The following is a 14,164-nucleotide window of genomic DNA, read 5'->3' as shown; positions in this document are numbered from 1 at the left end:
ATACCATTGTTTTTTTAACATTGATGATACCTTTTGTCTTCTGAACAATAACACCATTGTCTTCTGAACAATAATTGTACCATTTCACAACACTGAAAACTTAAAAAGTAGGAAATATTTTGATAAAAGAAAACAAGTTATTAAGTTAAGGAAAGCAACATAACCTAGGGAAGGTAGAATTCCTTCTGTAATAGAACTGTACCATGTTGATTTGCTAATACACCACACCTGGTAATAAACTCATCGATATCCGTGTCTAGTGCAGAAATGCAGTCAAATCCAGTTTCATCATCCTGCTGTAAACCCGCCCCCGATTACAAGTAAAAGCTTAACTTAAACTAAGAGACTTAAACTTAATCTTGAACTCTTACCACTTAAAAACTCTACTTATTTTGAAGTACAAATTAAGTCCTGACAGTAAAAATTGTATATAAGACATACTCATTTACCTTGAATGCTCGCGATATCGTGAACCTTTTTTTTTTAACCCACTGACATTGAGATCATGAGGTTCGAACGCTCAGGGATCCAATCATCAACTGTCGTCCTAGGTTGTTTAATCAACTTTGATTACAGGATGCTATAAGCAGTGCCCAACAGCAAGCAAAGCAGATAGAGGAGGAAAATCAGCAGAAACTACGGGAGGCATCAGAGAGGGCAGAGAAACTCCGTCAGGAGAACGAAAGGAAGAAATTAGCTGAACAAAGGGATAAAGAGGCAAAAGAAAAGGCTACAGAGGAGGCAAAACAACGGGACCAAGAGAGACGAGAACGTGAGGCAAAGGCACGCATAGATGTAAGTTATCTCCCTTTAATACAGAACTTTAACATATATGCTAGTTTTTGCTCTGAGGCAAAATTCCTGATGTGTCTTTGATATTTTAGTCATTATATATATAATTTAGGCAGTAATAGTTCTTTCCTCCATATCTAGATAATTTTGAGTCCAAGTTTGGAATGTTGGTCCGAGTCAGTGAGATTTCTGTCGTTATGGTGCTACTCATTTTTATCTTGCTCATCTTTGACAATTTTAAGTCCATGTTTTGAGTCTCAGCTTGGAGTATTTGTTTGGCACTTTGAAAACTAAATTTCAAAATACACATAAATAAAAAACCCACAAAAATTAGTGATTTTACAGTAAGAAAATTCCTGACACATACCGGTATTGAGCTTTCATCATTGGGTCAAAATCATCAGATTGAAGGTTTGGATTGATTTGTAATGAAGTGGGACTGGGGTCATATCAGAAATATGTTTATGAATTTTCTATAGACTCAAAAAAGACAGCAAGAGGAACAGCAAAGACAGAAGGAAGAAAGGGATAAACAAGAGAGAGCTAGACAGGAGAAAGAGAGAGAAGAGAAGGAGAAAAAGCATCAGGATGAAAAATCCCGCGCAGACATGGCTCTTCGAATCGCTCAGGATAAAATGAGGCAACTCAACGGTAATACCTGTTCTGTTTCTGTATCATGAATACAGGACTGAAGCAAACAGTAGCTGAAAAAAATGCTATTTGTGATTACCTATATATATATGTATATATATACTGTAGGTCATTCCTGTAAAGTACAGTTCAAATAATCACATCTACGAAAATTATAGAAATACAAAGTGAGCTGCAAAATTTATTTTGAAATCATTTAACCTCTGCCATGAGATTGTTGGAGGCATAGCATTATACTTAAATTGATGATTGTTAATTGGGAGATTGTAAATGTTGAGGATTTTGTACTTTTGAAGGAAAAGAAAGAAATATTATTCCATCCAGGAAAGTTGGCCAATATATTTCTGAAACATTCTCTGGGTTTGCACAGGGTATTCCTTTTCACATTAAATAGAGTCTTTCTGTGTAGTTTGAACAGATTTCCTGAAAAATAAAGGGTTCTCTTCAATTTCTATGCTTCAAAAGCCTATATGGGATGGCTTCAGTGCAAAGTCTGATACGGTTTAGTTTTAAATGAAAATTACTGGATGACAAAAAAATGATGGAAATATTTTTTTTCTTTTAGATAAACCACAAGTGAGGACGATTCCCTCACCAAACCTGCCTGATGGCTGGGAAAAACAGCGGGATAACAAAACTGGCCGCTACTTCTACGTGGATCACAAGAACAGTCACACCCAATGGGAGCCTCCGATGGTTTATCAACCAGGTACGACTTATATACAGATAGATATTATAGATGGAAACGGTAAAGAAGAAAATACTATAAAACACTTATATTACTCTGGTTACGAAAGCTGAATAGTAAAGCTGACCATGTCTTAAATGTGATCACCGCTGGACCAAATGACAATTGTCTTCAAAAACTGAACAAAGTACCTACCAATTTGACATTGTACATTCCCAACTAGATTCCACCTGTAGGGGTTGTATATTTGTTAGTCCCCTCCAGTGAAACCGGCAGAACAAGTTTTCTCTATCGTCCATCGGTCTATCTGTCTGTCGGTCATTCCACTCAGTTTTCCGCATGCTTCAAGGTATATTGGTGAAAGTTAGAAGATGAAGTTTGAGTTTCAGGTTTTTTTTTACTTAAGCAGTACCCAGCATGCTTGTTAGTTTTGAAGTTGACTGTAGACTTACAGCCCTGTTGTACAAACTAACTTATTGCTCTCTGATTTGAATTACATAGATACAGGTTATTATGTGTAAAACAAAATGATGTGTCTTTACAGACATACGAAAAGAAACTGGGATACAAGATCCTCTTAGAAGTAAGTATGGCTTATTGGCGTATTGTCATTATGTCTCTCAACATCAAAGTATTTCTTTATTCACTCTTCAAAACACTTATGACACAGAGTGTACATACCATTTTGGTCATACTTTGACAAATAAAAAGCAGAATTTAATTACTTTGTGTATATAAATAACAGTAAGCTCATGCCTCAAAATGAGCCAACCTAGGTCTATTGCAGTAAAAGTGAAAATATTAACAGATGGAGATTTTGTTTTCCACCTCCTACTGTATGTTTAAGTTTGTGTTAGCGCCCCCAGCTTATTACTATGTAAATACCTGTCAAATTTTATTTTTCACTTTTCATTTTAAATTGGAAAGAAAATGAAAAATGCGCAATGAATTAAAAACAGAATTTTTGGGGTTTTTTTTCACACCAGGTAAAGTTTTCATGTTGTCAAATTTTTTTATGTCTGGACAAATAATAATACCAGATATTTATTGATTCTGTGGAAATATTTGCACAGCTCCACAGAGGGATGTGTACAAAACCAAGTTAAAAGATGAACCGGAGCAGGGAAGATCTGGAGGACTGAAACGTTCCTTCTCCTCGCCAGACATCACCAAACTGATGGAGGAGGAGGGACAGCTCAAGCCGAGCATGCCCTCTGTTGATAGAACCAAGAAACCATCTCAAAGGTAGGGGCACATAACTCTTGTGAATCATTGTATTCATGTTATGAATTGGACAGAGCTATCATATCTGCCCTCTGTTGACAGAACCAAGAAACTAGAAAGGTAGGGGCACTAACTCTTGTGAAACAAATTTGCTGGAGAGGAATGCTGTCCATTGTAGATTTAAAACAAGTTTTTGGAAGTCGTGTTACATTTGATGACAAATTACTTGTAACAGATAAATGTAATCTTGGATATTTGAACCATTGAATCATCAAACAAACAACCTTAACATAAGATATTTTGTCGCAGGGTTGAACCTCGTCCACAACCAGCAAGTACACGCCCACGAAACCTGAACCCTACATATGGAAACGTGGTAGGTATATCTATATATAGTAAATGTGGTAGGTATATCTATATATAGTAAATGTGGTAGGTATATCTATATATAGTAAATGTGGTAGGTGTATCTATATATAGTAACTGTGGTAGGTATATCTATATCTATATATAGTAAATGTGGGAGGTATATCTATATATAGTAAATATGGTAGGTATATCTATATATAGTAAATGTGGTAGGTATATCTATATATAGTAAATGTGGTAGGTATATCTATATATAGTAAATGTGGTAGGTATATCTATATATAGTAACTGTGGTAGGTAAATCTATATATAGTAAATGTGGTATTTCTTCTATCATAATGTTAAGTGCCGGTATGTAAATCTTAGGGTTGAATTCCTAAACCTACAGTCAAGCCTGCCCTAGAGAAAACCTGTATTTTACAACAAAAACTTGTTTATAGACCACTTGTTTATGATAAATACCCTGGCTGTTAATAGGACGTTAAACAAAACCAAAATGATAAATACCTATTTATAGAGATCACACACACATATATATGTATATCACAAAAACCTGTCTATAAAGGCCACCTGATTAGGGGACTCGCCTATTTTGATGACCCACCCACATATCCACTTTTTGTGAACGGTACTCCTGGTATAGAAGGAATTTTAATGTAAAAGATGGTACAAACACATCACATACACCCAATAACAGAATTAATTTATTTCAAACCTCACCAAGTAAGTAAGTTAATAATTCGTCAAATGGAAGTATCAAGATACACTTTCTGGAGGCTTGAATACTTAAACATGCTCAATATCCATTGTAGTTCAGAACATTTGGTGACTGGAATAAATCATTACATGTTGTATGAAAACTAGAAATTTATCGTGTGATAATATGTGTCTGTTTCAGGGATCAGCATTGACCGGATTGAGGAACCTCGGAAATACTTGTTACATGAACTCAATCGTACAATGTTTAAACAACTGTGCTCCGCTGGTCCAGTATTTCCTTACTGACCGTTACCTGTACGACATCAACAGGTATGTACACTGACCGTTACCTGTGCTACATCAACAGGTATGTACACTGACCGTTACCTGTATGACATCAACAGGTATGTTCACTGACCGTTACCTGTGCTACATCAACAGGTATGTACACTGACCGTTACCTTTATGACATCAACAGGTATGTACACTGACCGGTACCTGTATGACATCAACAGGTATGTACACTGACCGTTACCTGTATGACATCAACAGGTATGTACACTGACCGTTACCTGTACGACATGAACAGGTATGTACACTGACCGTTACCTGTACGACATCAACAGGTATGTACACTGACCGTTACCTGTATGAAATCAACAGGTATGTACACTGACCGTTACCTTTATGACATCAACAGGTATGTACACTGACCGCTACCTGTATGACATCAACACATATGTACACTGACCATTACCTGTATGACATTAACAGGTATGTACACTGACCGTTACCTGTATGACATCAACAGGTATGTACACTGACCATTACCTTTATGACATCAAAAACCCTCAGTGATCTTCTAGTGATCACATAATGACATTGGACATTGGATGTTATTTTAGGGACAGTGGACCGGACAGCTCAGGTTACCAGGTTGTCGACGAGTTTGTGGTGATTGTGAAGGCACTATGGAGCGGGCAGTACAGAAACATCACACCTCGGGACTTCAAGGTATCTATGTTATTCTAACATTAATTAAACTTCAAGTTTTATTCAAAATTTTATCTAAAAAAGAAACATATTAAAATCTCTGTTCCAGTAATCAGGTAAAAACCTGCCTTAAAGTCCACTTTTATATACACTTTAGCCAGAGTAATTTTGAAGTAGGGGTCTCCTTGTAGTAGTTGTTTACTACCTCACTGAACAACATATGGGAGTCTTGTGGCATGCCATCCAGAGCAGTTAGGGTAAAGTGTCCTACGAAAGGACACAACCATGACAGCACAGATCAGCCTATTTCTCAGCTTCCTGAGAAACACAAACTGACACGGTTAGGGAGCTCCAAACCACGAACCTCAGATCTTCACCTCAGGTTACGTGACCGGCGCTCTAACCAACTGAGCTCCAAACCACGAACCTCAGATCTTCACCTGAGGTTACGTGACTGGCGCTCTAACCGACTGAGCTATCGCGGCCCCGTCACCTGAGGTTACGTGACTGGCGCTCTAACCGACTGAGCTATCGCGGCCCCGTCACCTGAGGTTACGTGACCGGCGCTCTAACCGACTGAGCTATCGCGGCCCCGTCACCTGAGGTTACGTGACCGGCGCTCTAACCGACTGAGCTATCGCGGCCCCGTCACCTCAGGTTACGTGACCGGCGCTCTAACCGACTGAGCTATCGCGGCCCCGTCACCTCAGGTTACGTGACCGGCGCTCTAACCGACTGAGCTATCGCGGCCCCGTCACCTGAGGTTACATGACTAGCGCCCTAACCAACTGAGCTATCGCGGCCCCGTCACCTCAGGTTACGTGACCGGCGCTCTAACCGACTGAGCTATCGTGGCCCCGTCCCCTGAGATTACATGACCGGCGCTCTAACCGACTGAGCTATCGCGGCCCCGTCACCTCAGGTTACGTGACCGGCGCTCTAACCGACTGAGCTATCGCGGCCCCGTCACCTGAGGTTACGTGACTAGCGCCCTAACCAACTGAGCTATCGCGGCCCCGTCACCTGAGGTTACGTGACTAGCGCCCTAACCGACTGAGCTATCGCGGCCCCGTCACCTCAGGTTACGTGACTAGCGCCCTAACCGACTGAGCTATCGCGGCCCCGTCACCTGAGGTTACGTGACTAGCGCCCTAACCGACTGAGCTATCGCGGCCCTGTCACCTGAGGTTACGTGACTAGCGCCCTAACCAACTGAGCTATCGCTGCCCTGTCACCTGATGTTACATGACTAGCGCCCTAACCAACTGAGCTATCGCGGCCCCGTCACCTGAGGTTACGTGACCGGCGCTCTAACCAACTGAGCTATCGCTGCCCTGTCACCTGATGTTACATGACTAGCGCCCTAACCGACTGAGCTATCGCGGCCCCGTCACCTGAGGTTACATGACTAGCGCCCTAACCAACTGAGCTATCGCGGCCCCGTCACCTGAGGTTACGTGACTAGCGCCCTAACCAACTGAGCTATCGCAGCCCTGTCACCTCAGGTTACGTGACCGGCGCTCTAACCGACTGAGCTGTCGCGGCCCTGTCACCTGAGGTTACGTGACCGGCGCTCTAACCAACTGAGCTATCGCGGCCCCGTCCCCTGAGGTTACGTGACTAGCGCCCTAACCGACTGAGCTATCGCGGCCCCGTCACTTGAGGACCCTGACAGTGTAATGAGTGTTTTATTAAACACATAAAAAGTAGAGCTGTGTATCGCATGTTGGGTAGCGATACGATTGGTATCGCGATACAGGGGTGACAAGATGATACGTATCACAATATATGAGAAGCTGATGACCTATCAGATATCTGGTATTCTATCGTACAGTAGTCATGTTTGTGGTATTTCTAAAATATTTCAGTCTTCGTCGACATTTGTTACAAAAAACATATGTTTTGTCCATTTGCCAGAAAGCGTTCTTGAATTTAGATAATTTGGATTTGAAAGAACCCCAACAGGCAGTTTTATAAGCCGGAACAGCTTTGTCACCCATGTTGTTTACTAAAAAACGTAAGCTTACGTTGGTCAAGGGGGATAACTACACATTTTCAAGTGTCGCGATACAGATCAAGGATAGACGATGCATCGATGCAACGCTCTGCGATTCAATAAATAGATGCATCGATGAACCATTACACCACTGATAAAAAGACCATGTTTACACTTAAGTAGTCGATACATTTATTTGTACAGTAAATGTTTTGTTACAGTATATGCTTTGTTACAGTGTATGTTTTGTTACAGTATATGTTTTGTTACAGTATATTGTGGGGAAGTACCAGCCTATGTTTGCAGGGTACGACCAGCAAGATTCGCAGGAATTCCTAACATTTGTCATGGATGGTCTTAACGAAGGACTCAACAAAGTAAGTTACCATCTACATACTGTCAAACAGGGTCAATAGATATAGTACTGTCAAACAGGGTCAATAGATATAGTACTGTCAAACAGGGTCAATAGATATAGTACTGTCAAACAGGGTCAATAGATATAGTACTGTCAAACAGGGTCAATAGATATAGTACTGTCAAACAGGGTCAATAGATATAGTACTATCAAACAGGGTCAATAGATATAGTACTGTCAAACAGGGTCAATAGATATAGTACTGTCAAACAGGGTCAATAGATATAGTACTGTCAAACAGGGTCAATAGATATAGTACTGTCAAACAGAGTCAATAGATAGATATAGTACTGTCAAACAGGGTCAATAGATATAGTACTGTCAAACGGGGTCAATAGATATAGTACTGTCAAACAGGGTCAATAGATAGATATAGTACTGTCAAACAGGGTCAATAGATATAGTACTGTCAAACAGGGTCAATAGATATAGTACTGTCAAACAGGGTCAATAGATATAGTACTGTCAAACAGGGTCAATAGATATAGTACTGTCAAACAGGGCTGATAGATATAGTACTGTCAAACAGGGACAATAGATAGATATAGTACTGTCAAACAGAGTCAATAGATATAGTACTGTCAAACAGGGTCAATAGATATAGTACTGTCAAACAGGGTCAATAGATATTGTACTGTCAAACAGGGTCAATAGATATAGTACTGTCAACCATGGTCAATAGATATAGTACTGTCAAACAGGGTCAATAGATATATTACTGTCAACCATGGTCAATAGATATAGTACTGTCAAACAGGGTCAATAGATATAGTACTGTCAAACAGGGTCAATAGATATAGTACTGTCAAACAGGGTCAATAGATATAGTACTGTCAAACGGGGTCAATAGATATAGTACTGTCAAACGGGGTCAATAAATAGATATAGTACTGTCAAACAGGGTCAATAGATATAGTACTGTCAAACAGGGTCAATAGATATAGTACTGTCAAACAGGGTCAATAGATATAGTACTGTCAAACAGGGTCAATAGATATAGTACTGTCAAACAGAGTCAATAGATATAGTACTGTCAAACAGGGTCAATAGATATAGTACGGTCAAACAGGGTCAATAGATAGATATAGTACTGTCAAACAGGGTCAATAGATATAGTACTGTCAAACAGGGTCAATAGATATAGTACTGTCAAACGGGGTCAATAGATATAGTACTGTCAAACGGGGTCAATAGATAGATATAGTACTGTCAAACAGGGTCAATAGATATAGTACTGTCAAACAGGGTCAATAGATATAGTACTGTCAAACAGGGTCAATAGATATAGTACTGTCAAACAGGGTCAATAGATAAAGTACTATAAAACAGGGTCAATAGATAGATATAGTACTGTCAAACAGGGTCAATATATATAGTACTGTCAACCATGGTCAATAGATATAGTACTATAAAACAGGGTCAATAGATATAGTACTGTCAAACAGGGTCAATAGATATAGTACTGTCAAACAGGGTCAATAGATACAGTACTGTCAAACAGGGTCAATAGATATAGTACTATAAAACAGGGTTAATAGATATAGTACTGTCAAACAGGGTCAATAGATATAGTACTGTCAAACAGGGTCAATAGATATAGTACTGTTAAACAGGGTTAATAGATATAGTACTATAAAACAGGGTCAATAGATATAGTACTGTCAAACAGGGCTGATATATATAGTACTGTCAAACAGGGTCAATAGATAGATATAGTACTGTCAAACAGAGTCAATAGATAGATATAGTACTGTCAAACAGGGTCAATAGATATAGTACTGTCAAACAGGGTCAATAGATATTGTACTGTCAAACAGGGTCAATAGATATAGTACTGTCAACCATGGTCAATAGATATAGTACTGTCAAACAGGGTCAATAGATATATTACTGTCAACCATGGTCAATAGATATAGTACTGTCAAACAGGGTCAATAGATATAGTACTGTCAAACAGGGTCAATAGATATAGTACTGTCAAACAGGGTCAATAGATATAGTACTGTCAAACAGGGTCAATAGATATAGTACTGTCAAACGGGGTCAATAGATAGATATAGTACTGTCAAACAGGGTCAATAGATATAGTACTGTCAAACAGGGTCAATAGATATAGTACTGTCAAACAGGGTCAATAGATATAGTACTGTCAAACAGGGTCAATAGATATAGTACGGTCAAACAGGGTCAATAGATAGATATAGTACTGTCAAACAGGGTCAATAGATATAGTACTGTCAAACAGGGTCAATAGATATAGTACTGTCAAACAGGGTCAATAGATATAGTACTGTCAAACGGGGTCAATAGATATAGTACTGTCAAACGGGGTCAATAGATAGATATAGTACTGTCAAACAGGGTCAATAGATATAGTACTGTCAAACAGGGTCAATAGATATAGTACTGTCAAACAGGGTCAATAGATATAGTACTGTCAAACAGGGTCAATAGATATAGTACTGTCAAACAGGGTCAATAGATATAGTACTGTCAAACAGGGTCAATATATATAGTACTGTCAACCATGGTCAATAGATATAGTACTATAAAACAGGGTCAATAGATATTGTACTGTCAAACAGGGTCAATAGATATAGTACTGTCAAACAGGGTCAATAGATATAGTACTGTCAAACAGGGTCAATAGATACAGTACTGTCAAACAGGGTCAATAGATATAGTACTGTCAAACAGGGTCAATAGATATAGTACTGTCAAACAGGGTCAATAGATATAGTACTGTCAAACAGAGTCAATATATAGATATAGTACTGTCAAACAGGGTCAATAGATATAGTACTGTCAAACAGGGTCAATAGATAGATATAGTACTGTCAAACAGGGTCAATAGATAGATATAGTACTGTCAAACAGGGTTAATAGATATAGTACTGTCAACCATGGTCAATAGATATAGTACTATAAAACAGGGTTAATAGATATAGTACTGTCAAACAGGGTCAATAGATATAGTACTGTCAAACAGGGTCAATAGATATAGTACTGTCAAACAGGGTCAATAGATATAGTACTGTTAAACAGGGTTAATAGATATAGTACTATAAAACAGGGTCAATAGATATAGTACTGTCAAACAGGGCTGATAGATATAGTACTGTCAAACAGGGTCAATAGATAGATATAGTACTGTCAAACAGAGTCAATAGATAGATATAGTACTGTCAAACAGGGTCAATAGATATAGTACTGTCAAACAGGGTCAATAGATATAGTACTGTCAAACAGGGTCAATAGATATAGTACTGTCAATCAGGGTCAATAGATATAGTACTGTCAAACAGGGTCAATAGATATAGTACGGTCAAACAGGGTCAATAGATAGATATAGTACTGTCAAACAGGGTCAATAGATATAGTACTGTCAAACAGGGTCAATAGATATAGTACTGTCAAACAGGGTCAATAGATATAGTACTGTCAAACGGGGTCAATAGATATAGTACTGTCAAACGGGGTCAATAGATAGATATAGTACTGTCAAACAGGGTCAATAGATATAGTACTGTCAAACAGGGTCAATAGATATAGTACTGTCAAACAGGGTCAATAGATATAGTACTGTCAAACAGGGTCAATAGATATAGTACTGTCAAACAGGGTCAATAGATATAGTACTGTCAAACAGGGTCAATAGATAGATATAGTACTGTCAAACAGAGTCAATAGATAGATATAGTACTGTCAAACAGGGTCAATAGATATAGTACTGTCAAACAGGGTCAATAGATATTGTACTGTCAAACAGGGTCAATAGATATAGTACTGTCAACCATGGTCAATAGATATAGTACTGTCAAACAGGGTCAATATATATAGTACTGTCAACCATGGTCAATAGATATAGTACTATAAAACAGGGTCAATAGATATAGTACTGTCAAACAGGGTCAATAGATATAGTACTGTCAAACAGGGTCAATAGATATAGTACTGTCAAACAGGGTCAATAGATATAGTACTGTCAAACAGAGTCAATAGATAGATATAGTACTGTCAAACAGGGTCAATAGATATAGTACTGTCAAACAGGGTCAATAGATATAGTACTGTCAAACAGGGTCAATAGATAGATATAGTACTGTCAAACAGGGTCAATAGATAGATATAGTACTGTCAAACAGGGTTAATAGATATAGTACTGTCAACCATGGTCAATAGATATAGTACTATAAAACAGGGTTAATAGATATAGTACTGTCAAACAGGGTCAATAGATATAGTACTGTCAAACAGGGTCAATAGATATAGTACTGTCAAACAGGGTCAATAGATAGAGTACTGTTAAACAGGGTTAATAGATATAGTACTATAAAACAGGGTCAATAGATATAGTACTGTCAAACAGGGCTGATAGATATAGTACTGTCAAACAGGGTCAATAGATAGATATAGTACTGTCAAACAGAGTCAATAGATAGATATAGTACTGTCAAACAGGGTCAATAGATATAGTACTGTCAAACAGGGTCAATAGATATTGTACTGTCAAACAGGGTCAATAGATATAGTACTGTCAACCATGGTCAATAGATATAGTACTGTCAAACAGGGTCAATAGATATATTACTGTCAACCATGGTCAATAGATATAGTACTGTCAAACAGGGTCAATAGATATAGTACTGTCAAACAGGGTCAATAGATATAGTACTGTCAAACAGGGTCAATAGATATAGTACTGTCAATCAGGGTCAATAGATATAGTACTGTCAAACAGGGTCAATAGATATAGTACTGTCAAACAGGGTCAATAGATATAGTACTGTCAAACAGGGTCAATAGATAGATATAGTACTGTCAAACAGGGTTAATAGATATAGTACTGTCAAACAGGGTCAATAGATATAGTACTGTCAAACAGGGTCAATAGATATAGTACTGTCAAACAGGGTCAATAGATATAGTACTGTCAAACAGGGTCAATAGATATAGTACTGTCAAACAGGGTCAATAGATAGATATAGTACTGTCAAACAGGGTTAATAGATATAGTACTGTCAAACAGGGTCAATAGATATAGTACTGTCAAACAGGGTCAATAGATATAGTACTGTCAAACAGGGTCAATAGATATAGTACTGTCAAACAGGGTCAATAGATATAGTACTGTCAGAGGTTCAATAGATAGATATTGTTATGTAGGACGAGCGTCGAGTAGTAAGATGAGAAATGAAAACAATATTTGTAAATGAAAATCAACAATTTATTTGCAACAAAACAACAAAACACACTCACTCTCAGCCATTTTCATACAAATTTAGAGTCGCTAAAGTCTCTGTTCACTCAATTCCCACACTCGCGCATCACACATGTGTGGGTGTAGCTGTAAGCTATAAGCTACACAAGTCCATTTTACATGAAGTTTCCACACAGAATACCAACAACCAACAACTCTAAAGCATGTTGGTTACAAAAACACCTTATGTGACACATCCAATCACTGACACTGTAGCACTACTGGAGCCTAAACCTCCTCAAGCTTGTCAGTGTTATATCGCCTCCTGGCGCTCGGGGTGTGATGATAGCTGACCATCCTGTCTGATGGTCCTGGCGCCGGCATTCTCTGGCGACGTGATAGGCCCCTGGTAGGGGTTCAGATGTTGGTGTGACCCTCACATGGAGCTTAAAGAATAACAATACAAGTTGTCTAATACTTGCACACAAACCTCACTTATACCAAAGTTATAACACAACAATCTTAATTAAATAATTAATATCAATATTAATTATTAATAGGGAAAAGGGCTAAATTACCATTAGATATCACTTACAATATATAACAATGTAAAATATGATGATTTTACAAATGACTATGTGCGGTCTCATAATATCCTAAGAACTCTGTTGAAAACGATAAACACAACATCACAAAGCCACTCACGGCTTCCATACTTTTCCAAACATGCATATGTTCTCACCTGAGTACACTTCAAGTTTATAACATGAGTTCAAGTTATAATAAGTACAAATATATATACATGTACACATAGCTTAAATAATCATATTTATGGCCAATTACAAAGCAATATTCAAAAATATCTACCCTAAATAAGCACGGCAAACAGTAATAACAATGTTACGCATCACTGAGCCGCACGCTCTCTAAAGAGTGTTTATCAAAGATATTTATCAAAAATAGGGCTATGAAAACAGTAAAATAGGTACAGAAGTATAAAGATAGCCTTACCACAGTCTGACATCTGTGCCTGAATATAATTTTCCACTGCTAACGCAGTATAGATAGGGTAAAATACCCTTAAACCAGGGTCCGAGAATTTACGTCTTCATGACATCTGACCTTCCTGGTCAA

The 14,164-nt window shown here is 38.3% G+C and overlaps 1 protein-coding gene across 1 annotated transcript in view; it reads left to right on the top strand.

Annotated features, from left to right (window-relative positions):
* The window catches only part of LOC117315373 (ubiquitin carboxyl-terminal hydrolase 8-like), a gene marked incomplete at its 5' end in the record, with an annotated part of 31,352 nt that overhangs the window by 10,515 nt on the left and 6,673 nt on the right, over positions 1-14,164 (top strand). Inside the window, 9 exon segments of the mRNA XM_033869530.1 lie at positions 577-795; positions 1,272-1,443; positions 2,009-2,152; positions 2,676-2,714; positions 3,205-3,376; positions 3,665-3,731; positions 4,623-4,753; positions 5,329-5,437; positions 7,685-7,789. Coding sequence (XP_033725421.1) covers positions 577-795; positions 1,272-1,443; positions 2,009-2,152; positions 2,676-2,714; positions 3,205-3,376; positions 3,665-3,731; positions 4,623-4,753; positions 5,329-5,437; positions 7,685-7,789 — 1,158 coding nt within the window.

This window comes from Pecten maximus, chromosome 17 (genome assembly GCF_902652985.1).
Source record: "Pecten maximus chromosome 17, xPecMax1.1, whole genome shotgun sequence".
In the NCBI taxonomy this organism is placed as follows: Eukaryota; Metazoa; Mollusca; class Bivalvia; order Pectinida; family Pectinidae; genus Pecten; species Pecten maximus.
Note: the sequence above shows the minus strand (reverse complement) of the source record. Positions and strands in the feature narration are given on the sequence as shown.